Source organism: Ochlerotatus camptorhynchus, unplaced genomic scaffold (genome assembly GCF_037179485.1).
Source record: "Ochlerotatus camptorhynchus isolate MF236.1 unplaced genomic scaffold, CSIRO-AGI_Acam_v1.1 ptg000308l, whole genome shotgun sequence".
Lineage (NCBI taxonomy): Eukaryota > Metazoa > Arthropoda > Insecta > Diptera > Culicidae > Ochlerotatus > Ochlerotatus camptorhynchus.
Genome location: NW_027040796.1, coordinates 757,228 through 767,736, shown reverse-complemented (window position 1 = coordinate 767,736; position 10,509 = coordinate 757,228). Strand labels below are relative to the sequence as shown.

At 38.7% G+C, this 10,509-nt stretch overlaps 1 protein-coding gene across 1 annotated transcript in view; it reads left to right on the top strand.

Annotated features, from left to right (window-relative positions):
* The first annotated feature begins 4,264 nt into the window (after positions 1-4,264).
* LOC135707337 (putative divalent cation/proton antiporter TMEM165) overlaps positions 4,265-10,509 on the top strand; it is a 30,422-nt gene continuing 24,177 nt past the window's right edge. The window contains exons 1-2 of the mRNA XM_065229148.1: positions 4,265-4,916; positions 5,158-5,562. Coding sequence (XP_065085220.1) covers positions 4,743-4,916; positions 5,158-5,562 — 579 coding nt within the window. The 5' untranslated portion in view covers positions 4,265-4,742. The remainder of the gene's footprint in view (positions 4,917-5,157; positions 5,563-10,509) is intronic.

The window sequence follows — 10,509 nt, the reverse complement described above, 5'->3', positions numbered from 1 at the left end:
GGTTCTCCAGCAATCCATTCAGCAAAAATGAACTTTGCTGACCTTTCAGCAATCCAGTTTGACAGTTACTTTGCTGGATTTTCAGCAATTATTTTTATCAACAGCAGTAGGATTTTGCTGTACTTTCAGCATTATTTTGTTTTGTTAATCTGTTTTAATAAATGTATATAGATTATTGATTTACAAGAGAAGTTTATGTATTTATTCATATTGTAGCGTATTTTATGGTATCGGCATGGTTGATTGATGTTATTTGGGATTAAAACAATGTATATGATGGATGAACTCCACCAGGTAAGGAAACTGTCGGTGATCATTTCTGGACCTGCTTTAGACAGCATCTGGAAAAGATATATTCATAATAGAGTTTATTTTGACTTTCATGAGGATCTTACCACCATAGAGGTAACTCTAAGACTAGTAGGTCCCGAAGAAAATCATTATTATTTTTGGCTCACTCAGTACCAGAACAACGGTCCCAAGCAGTCCCAAGCTATTTCACTCACCCCTGCATGTTCTGCATGAATCCACACACCCCTGATGTTATCTGTCAAACTTTCATAGCGAATCAAAACAAACATAGTGTAGTAATAGAATTTCAACTAGAATAGGGTACGTTAATCGTTTGCTTGGGACCAATAGGCTACTAAAGTGGTGAGCCAATTTAAAATCGTTAGTTTCGTATTGATTGTTGTTACCACTCTCAAAGATAAATATTTGCAGGAAATAGATAAATACTGAATCAATAATATTGTCACCTGACTTTAACAACTCGACAGTGAGCATGCATAAGGGCGTATACGCGATGATCGATTCTCTTCATCGATTTTCTCTTTGCATTTCTACAGCTAAGCAAAACAATTTTCTAGAATTTGTTCAATGCAGAAATGTAACAGGTTGTATTGGCTATCAAAAGCAACAGCAAACGCACCGAGAAACGTTAATTCTAGCGAGTTATTAACAAAAGAGAAAATCGACGAAGAGAATCGATCATCGCGTTTACGCCCTTATGCATGCTCACTGTCGAACTGTTCACCAACATGAGATTCACGTGAAAAAGTATAAGTCTAACTGACAGCACCTGCATATTTTACTGGTTTTCTGCAATAAAAATACGTTTACTGATTTCCAGCACTTTAAACAAAGCGTTGCTGGGTATCCAGTAAAAAATAGTTTTGCTGGACATTATTCAGTTATTCAAATTGCTGGAAGGTAAATTCAAAATTTGGAGTGTATACCTTTGGGAAAATTTCTATTGCTGATTATTCATAAAATGTATAAGTCAACTAATAAGCAGACGTCTTGCAAAAAGTTAATGAAGATCATGTGTCTAATGAAATGTATAAGCGGTCACACATACCCTATATGCATTCTTATATGACCTATGTGATTTGTCTTATGAAATGTATAAGGCTGATGTTTTGGCAAAAATGTATAAGTGAAACACGTGCATAAAATAATTGATTTTCGTTTCGTGTACACACTTAATCTAGCTCGGTAAAATCTCCAACAGCCGAGTACCTTGGCATTTACTTTTGCTGATATCTCTGTAAAATATCTATTTGTTAGCTGATATCTCAGCAAAATCTTATTTGTTAGCTGAATCTCGGCAATGGTTTTACTGAATCTTAGCAAAATAAATTGCAGAACTACTCGGCTGTTGGAATCTCGGCGAAAAAAATTTAAGTGTGTAGTATATAGAATACCGTTAATTTGAATAGCTACCCTAATAAAAATGTTAAGGTTAATTTGCTTAATGACGTGTTCGGGGTATCATCCTAACAATTTGTGGAATAGCTCATGAATAGTTGTGCTATCATTTGTTTATGGTAATTTTTTATTTGGGTAATATTAAAATTAATCTGTGCACAATAAGAATTTAAATTGTTACAGTTCCCCGGTTGCGGTAGAGCAGAACTACCATAGGGTGGACCAATCACAAACACTTAGGGCAATGTGCACCAACAAATCAAACAAAATCATGAGAACATAACTTGTCAACATACGTGTATTCGTACATTGGAACGTACTCACATTTTCTCCTGCTCGCCGGCGTTGTTGCCGCTAAGAGGCTCACTGCATGTCCTCGGGGCTCGCGATTGACTAGCTTCCCGCCGTCGTCTGGTCGGCAACTCGACGAACGATCGTCGTACGCTTCCGTCTGAGACCGACGTCCTGTTGGTCACTCGCCGCACGGTACCAACGCTCGCCGGCACACGGGCCTCCGTAGTTGGTCCTCGTCTCACCTCCGTCTTTGACCATCGAGCGGTCCAATCGCTTGCCGTCACACGGAGCTCCGTCGTCGGTCCTCGTCACACTACCGTCTTTGACCATCGAGTGGTCCAATTCCGTCGACGTCAGCCGGCTTTCCCGCACTTTCCGAATCTTGAGTCCGTGGCAAAATAAAGCGCCCTGAAAAGGCTTTCTATTAATATCGGCAGAGACAATACTTGTGCCGTGAAACTCACCCTCGGATCGGGACGCTTCTTTCTCGTTCCAATTCAGTCGTTTTCCGTGCGGTCCGTGTAGCGACCGGTTGATCACTGTTCCTGGCTCAAGCCGATTTGAAAAGTGCCTAATTAAAACGAACATGTTAGCATCATCGTCGCCATCTTTTATGCAGCAAATTACCTTCGACTACGCTGAATTCCTGACCAAGAGTCCGTTTCGTGACCAGTGCGTGTGCACGTCTTCTACGGGCGGTTAGCGTTGGAAGTGGTTTGGCCGGCTGTACTGTCCACCCGTCTACTTTGTCGTCACTCTGCACTCGTACCGGAACCTTTCTACCTGGTGTGCCAGATGCCACTATGGCGGTCCACCAATAATGATCTTTTTTCACTGCCGCTTTTCTTCTCCGAACCGGCAGCCACGGTGTCGTTGTTCGTGTGCGTGCGTTCTCCTCCTTTCGTGTAGTCTCGAACGGAAAACGATCTCGCACCACGGTGTCAAACACGAGAGATGAGCAAGACAATTTCTTGTGTGCTTACGTTTTCAAGCCAGGAAGGGGTTTGAACTTTTTGCTATAATATCCGTGTTACTACACTGAGTACAATTTTAATTTCATTTTGTACTATTCTTTTACTAATGTATTGTGAAGTTTTTCTTCATTTAGACTCGAATGATTTTAATTTCGTCGTTCTCAAATTTCGCTTTCGATTTCGCTCCCACCAATCCCACCTTGGAACATATATAACGCTTGGTTTCCATGACATTTCTTCTGGGGTTTACATTTGACTCATTAAATGTTCCAAACCAGCTGGTTAATCCTCTTCCATATGTTTACTTTTGACCCCTTTGTTCTTGAGCTTACCGCTGGTCATGTTTACATAACAAATCCACTCTGCTGAACCTGTTTGCACGCGAAAACGACAAGGAAACGTGGAAATGGTAAGAGTTTCAAAAGCCATAGAAGATTTTGGCAGCTTTCACATTTCGTCGAGAAAGTCTAAATATTCATAGAAATCACAATAAGATTCTAAACTTCATCTTACAATAAACGGAACAAAATTACTTCGAATTGATTGTTGCTACTACTGTTTTTCCTCCGACATCTCTACTTGGCGACTGACTGACGCTGACATTGACGCAGTATTGTGGGTCTCGATCGAGGTCTCGCTTTATTCTCGATATTATAGAAAAGCTGTTCAAGATGATAAGACATTTACTCTACTAAATCGAAAGCTCGGAAATTCCACATGATTTTCATGTGATCACACATAAACAGAATCCACCCAGAAGCACACATGAAGTTTTTTAATCAAATGAATAGTATGTGTGGTTACGCATGGCCTTTATGTGTACACTTATTAAGTATGTATCTGATACATAAATATCATTTGTTGATCACATTGCAAAAATTCATGTGTGGGACACATAAAAACAATCTTTGAAATTTTATTAGTGGCACTCTAGGTGGCACTTAACTAACAAATTGACAGCTCGCTCCTATACAAACTCCCTTCAAGGGGCACTAAGATGGTGGTTTTTGCTAATGCAATCGCACTTATTTAAAATAGTTCAAGTGTACCAAAATCGAGGAAATTTTGGATTTTGGTTCAATTTTTAATGCCGATTACGAATATGCATTTACCTCAAAATCCCTTTTCACAGGCGTTAGCTAACGTTACATTTCACATCTAAAATGTCAACCTAATTGGGCGAATCCCTCTCCTTATTGATTTCTGGCTACCTTCACCATTGGCTCCTGGTTTATTCAGTTGTCAAAAATTAAATTTTGACAACACTGCGGTTCTGGCGACGAGTGACGCGTATTATCATTCACCATCATCCTCCTCCTCTTGCTAAGCAAAAAGGAGTGATTTTTGTAAAATATATTCACTCCTTTCGCATCAATCATCCGCGCGCTAGCTGTAGTTATTAGAGAAAAATCAGTTTAATTTCGAGAGTGAAATACGAATACCTGAAGATAGTAGCAAGAAAAGTTGTTTTTGGAAGCTCGTTTTTGTTGGACGTAGCATCTCGTCGGTCTCAAAATACGCCATAAAAAGTTGAAGGTGCTGCAGCAGAAGGAGCGACGTACAAAAATCGATCATCTTTGAACAGTTACTACCTAGCTACTAAGTGCTCTGTTGCCCTGGAAGTGATCCAGGAGAGAGGTGTTCGGTGTATTAGAATTGCAGATTTTAAAATCGTCTTTGTGATATTGATCAGCTTTTAGTTATATAAGAAGGAAACGAGTTAGGTTCAAAGTTTTAAAGAATTTTGTAATATTTAGTCACAAAATGTCTGGAAAAAGTATTATGAATAAATTTGTGATACGGAACATTGTCCAGATGGTGGTCAACTGTTCGTACGTTTGCGTGTTTTACCTAATGCTGATGAGTTTACTGGACACGGCGGGAGTAGGCGCGAACAAGCTACCCGAAGAGGACATATCGATGGTGACGGAGGTGAACGTAAGTAATGTTCTCGCTACTTAGTCACTATCACTTTATATGACGCGTCTCTTTCGGCACTCTTTTGTTACCGACGACGGACAACGCAATGAGATAAAACTGTTATCTAAAATAAACCAATGTACCTGGTCACCATCATGATGTTTGATGAGGGCGGCTGTTCGTTATTTCTTGTCTCAAAATCGCACTTTCATTTGATGCTTCCTGAAGTGTTGAAGCTATTTATTTGTTTCTTTTACAGAATGCAGATATTGGAAGCAGTGGTGCACCCGGGGAGAAGAAATCCGGGGGTTTCTTCAGTTCCGACGTTGGCTTCGTGCACGCCTTCGTTGCTTCTTTCTCGGTCATCATTGTGTCGGAACTGGGCGATAAGACATTCTTCATCGCTGCCATCATGGCCATGCGGCATCCCCGGCTGACGGTGTTCGCCGGAGCGATCGCCGCCCTGGCCCTGATGACGGTTCTGTCGGCCGTTTTCGGCATGGCAGCCACCATTATCCCGCGGGTGTACACCTACTACATTTCGACGGCTCTGTTTGCACTGTTCGGACTGAAGATGCTCAAGGATGGCTACTACATGTCCTCGACGGAGGCAGCCGAAGAGCTGGAAGAAGTGCAATCCGATCTCAGAAAACGAGAGGACGAGGTAGGTTCACACGTGCTTTCCAATGCTTCACATCATCCCACACCAGAACAACGTATCGCGCGCTTATGGTTGTTACCCCTCACTTTAAGTGAAGATAATTTTCGATTTTTTTCGTTCTTTCTGTTTTGTTACTAACAAAATATTTTCTCTTTATTTGCTCAAGATTTCTCTTTTCCTGTTCCTAACCCTCCTCGTTGGCTTTGTGTGTCTCTTAGCCGTCCCTTCTTCTTTTTCTTCTCAGAAAAAAATGATTCTCTTGTTCATAAACCACGTAGACACTTGAGGCGATTCCTTTTAGCATCCTTTTTCGCATTACTCTTCGCATTGTCACTAGTCAAAATATTAAGGTTTTTGTGAATGCACGTTGCTGAAACTACTAGGTAGGGTTAATGTTCCTATGTGCCTAAGTGCCCTCATATTGGGCACATTCATAAATTTCGAATGAAAGCATTTGTGGGCTTTTTTTATTAGCAACCATTTGTGTTGTCTAGCCGACGCATTGTTCTTAGGAAAATTGAAGAACATGATATTTTAATCAATCAATTTTTAGATCCATAGGCCAACATTAGAGCCATTTCCCCTACTTACTTGTTTGCTGTGGAGAAGCAACCAATGCACAATAAGGAAAAATGGTCGAAGAAATACATTTTATTTTGTAGCATTTCCGAAACTCGCTGAAACAAAAATATGGTTCATATTAGAGAGGGTCTAGTATAAGAGAAGAGCGAACTGTCTAAGCCAGAGCCAATTGAGCAGCGCCTATCTTGATTGCATTGGAAGTGTTGCTAGAAATCACCTAGGCATAGGTTGTCAATCCAATTTGCTTTGAATCCACTCCTCTCTTATACTAGACCCTCTCTAGTTCATATAATTTCTGTAGGTAAACAACTTGCGAAATCGAATGTAAATGCGGTTTCATCCTGGGAGAATACAGTGAGTCTAGACCAACAATTGAAACAGGCAGAACAGCCAAACGTAAACAATGGCTTTAAACGCAAATTCAAATCAAAGCACATCCAAGTAATCTAACGCCATCATCTGATAGAGCAAACTTCGTGTATCAAATAGCATTGTTAGTTGGTGTGGGAGTGTTTTGATTCTCTTTCATTTTGTTTACGTTTGGTGGTTCCGCCTATTTCAAATGTTGGTCTAGATTTATTCCTATATTTTTTAGGCAGAAAAAGCAAAAAAACTCAAATTTACTGTATTCTTTCCAGGATGAAACCGCATTTACATTCGATTCCGCTAGTTGTTTACCTACAGAAATGATATGAACTATATTTTTCAAACAGGTAATTTCAGTGGTACACAATTGAATGTATTTTTTCGTCCTTTTCCCCCCATTGTGCAATGTCTGAAAATTACAGATTTATAAACCTCGTAAATTCAAGATCTGAGGTTTATAAATTTGAAACTTTCAGACCGATTGCTTCTCCGCAGCAAACAACAAGTAGATTTGTGCCTTTAAAATTGCGAAGTGTGATAAGAATAAGGACTCTACAAGGAAACACCTTAAGAGGGGGATGGCGTGTGTCTATGGTCCGCAAAAATTTATATGGATGATTGTCTACGCAGGGTGAATACGTAGTTTATGAACCACCTCCCAACCATAAAACGTCATTTTGGAACGATAAGGGAACCTGCATAAATGCAATCCTCTGGCACGGCCATTGGTTCTTGAAGCTGCCATAAGTGATAGCAGTGGCGTTGATGTCGGCATGGTTTTAAGCTTCGTTCATACGTTACCATCATCATGGTTTGCCGATGAGATCCACCCATCCGAGTATGACCAATCGATTGCACAGTCATTGGTTCTTGAAGCCACCGTGAATTGAATTTCATGCACTTCTTTCATATAATTTCATGTTTTTAGAAAGAAAAAAACAACTGAAATACGCCGAGACAACCTTCGAAAACACCACGCACTTGATAAATTTTCTCCTATACCGCAACGTTACCATGGTCGTTCAAACAACGGCATAAACGAAGCTGAAACTCATAATGTTTCCATCAGCTCTCAATATCGGCTCTAAGCAGAGTGTTCTTGGATTACTTTTGTGCCACCGGAGTTCATAAATGACGTTGGACGTTTGTTTACGTTTCATGAATCACCAACTGAAATGCTACGTCATTTATTTATCTTCCTTAGGGTAATGAACTACTTCTGGATCTGCGCATATTTCCGTCATATCGAGCAGAAACATCAAATGTATCAATGATTTCGACGTGAACGAATCAACCATACGTTTGGTACGAAAATTTGGTTCAAAAGCTACAACACAACGTATATAAAAACCCATAATATGAATATATACTTCCATTCTCGCTCCTTGCGAATCCATTTTTTTCTGCCTTCATCCGTATGTTGAAGTGAATCCAATGCCATTTCAGTGTGTTTGGATGTAATTGAAACTCGTATGACGGAATTGGAACCAAGAAGCAGTGTTAGATTTTTAACAATAGCTCAACAATTTGAGATCTTAACCCTATTGATGCGACACTCATAGCGCAAATCCTACCGGCGGCGCTTATCAGTTTACGTGACATCGTAATCATGAATGAATGATAAAGTTTCAACGATTTGGGTGTAATGTATCGAAAACAATGGTTTTCAGAGATAAAACAAATACCGCAACGTGCGTTATCAGTGTCCCTAGATGGGATATTTTTTATTGAGCGATTGTCAGTTGATAGAAGTGCGGCTCACCTAAATCTCAACATGATTTCATGACCAGTTCCATCTATTAAAAGAAACTTTGGCCACTCGAAATCCCGCCAAGTCAAATTTACAGTCATTCCTTATCTTCTTATGAACTATACATGGCTGCAAAAAATGCGGAACATTGCTTTTGTTTTCATGTCCAGAATAGTAAATAGCTTTATCTGCGATATTTTGGGATCCCCTCGTAGCTAGACATGGAATTGATTTACTATGTTTACTCATACGAATCGTTTGTCTTCTCTGCCATACAGATTTTCGGTGCTTGCGCTCAGCGTGCATTTGACGCATTCCTGCCGATAAGTTCTGACAAAAGAGTCGCTCATTTTCAAGCAAATTAATGCATTTGATTCATTCTGTCTCTTCAGTATACTATGTCTTCTTACCAGAGGATAATCCCGAACAACAGTATCAGGGTTGTAGCCATATCATCATTAAGCTTGTTGTAGGATGAATTCCCTTTGAATTCTTTTCATAATTCACTTAGAATGCTCCGAGAAATTCCTTCCGATTCCTTAGGAACAAGATTGGAATTCACCTTCAGTTCTCTTTAAAGTTCCCATAGACTTAATCTAGAATTATCCCTATAAGCCCTTTAGACTTATCGTTATACTCATTTGACAACCTCATCATCCTTCTATAGAAACCTTTTAACATGTCAGAATCCTAAAATTGAGTCTAAGTCTTTGAAGAGAAGAAATTTGACTTTTTTTTTTTAAAGAATCTGGGATCTTGAATTTTGAAAAAGAAATTAATTAAACCTCACATTCTTGAGAATTTTCTTCTGTCTCAGAATCTTGAAATTTTTTCTCAATTTTTATTTCATATAGGGGAAATGGATGTAATGTCGGCCTAAATGCCCCTAATTTGGGCAGATACATAAATTTAGCAATCGACTAAATTTTCAATAGCGACCAAAAATATCCATTCCCAATGTCACTGTGAGTCACTTTTTAGTGACCTGCTCACTTTTTTCAAGCCAGTCACTAAAAAGTTTCTTTTTTAAGGGTAAAGTCACTAAATTCACTTTTTCTTGTAATCAGTCACTATTTTCAACTTTTTTTAGCGTGAATTTATTTCAAGATTGATCATTCTTTGCTTTGTGACGTTTAATCGTCTTTCTCTATCTACTCATTTTTCTAAATAAAATTTCCTGAGTTTTCAAGGTTTTTCCAGAACTTTAATGGATAAATTTCAGACTTATAATAAGAAAGCTATTTTTAAAATGCAATGTCTTGTAGTTTCGTATTCCATGTTCAAGATATTGAAAATTTTCGAAGTGCCTGAATTAAGGAAAACATTAAATGATTTATTTCAAGTTCGTAACTAACTTTATGAAAGATTAGAAATCTTCATTGCAGTCCCATTAACTTCACAACAATTTTAGGAACTTTAAAGAAATTCTGAGGAATTAAAGGAAATGATGAGAATTTCAGTGAAGCTCCATAAACAAACTACGGTAACATAAGGGAAGTTAACAGACTGAAATTATGGGAAACTTACTGGAAGCTTTAAAATCCTCAAATCGGATCTTTTAACATCCGAAAATTTCCAGGAACTTTTATGACGTTCCTAGAATTTCAAAGCACATCACAGGTGTTAAGCGAATTTGAGAAATATAGAAACCTTGAGGGGTATTGTGCAAATTTTTAAGAAGCTCTAAGTACCTCAGAAAAGCTAGATCTAGTGCTCTTTGGGGAATTTCAGATCTTAAGAGCAGTTCCCATGACTTTAGTTCAGACTTTTTGGAGCAGTTTAAAAATCTATAATCGTAAATTTAGAAAAATTGAGAACCCTTAATATGTTCCGAAAATTTCAGGGAAGTACTGTAACAGAGAATTTATGAAAACTTCAGAAATATTTCAGGAAGAAATTCCGAGAAATTTATTTTCCATAGAATTGAGAGCTTCAGGGAAGCTTCGAGAACATTAAGAATCAAAGGGCAGTTCAAATAACTTCAAGGAAATTGTAGAAACCTTAAATAAGTTCCGGAAACTTCAGCAAAGCTCCGATAGAACGTCTGGAACGTGATAAAAATTATATGAACAACCGGAAAACGTGAGAGTATTTTAAGGGTGTTAGATCATGGATATTTCAAGAACTTTTAAAAATGCGATCATTTAGCTAAGCTGATGAAAAAATGCGAGAACTTTTAGCAAGCAGCGATAAATATCTTCAAGAAATTCAAGTGAACTTAGAATTGAGATAGTTCAATGATATTCAGCGAA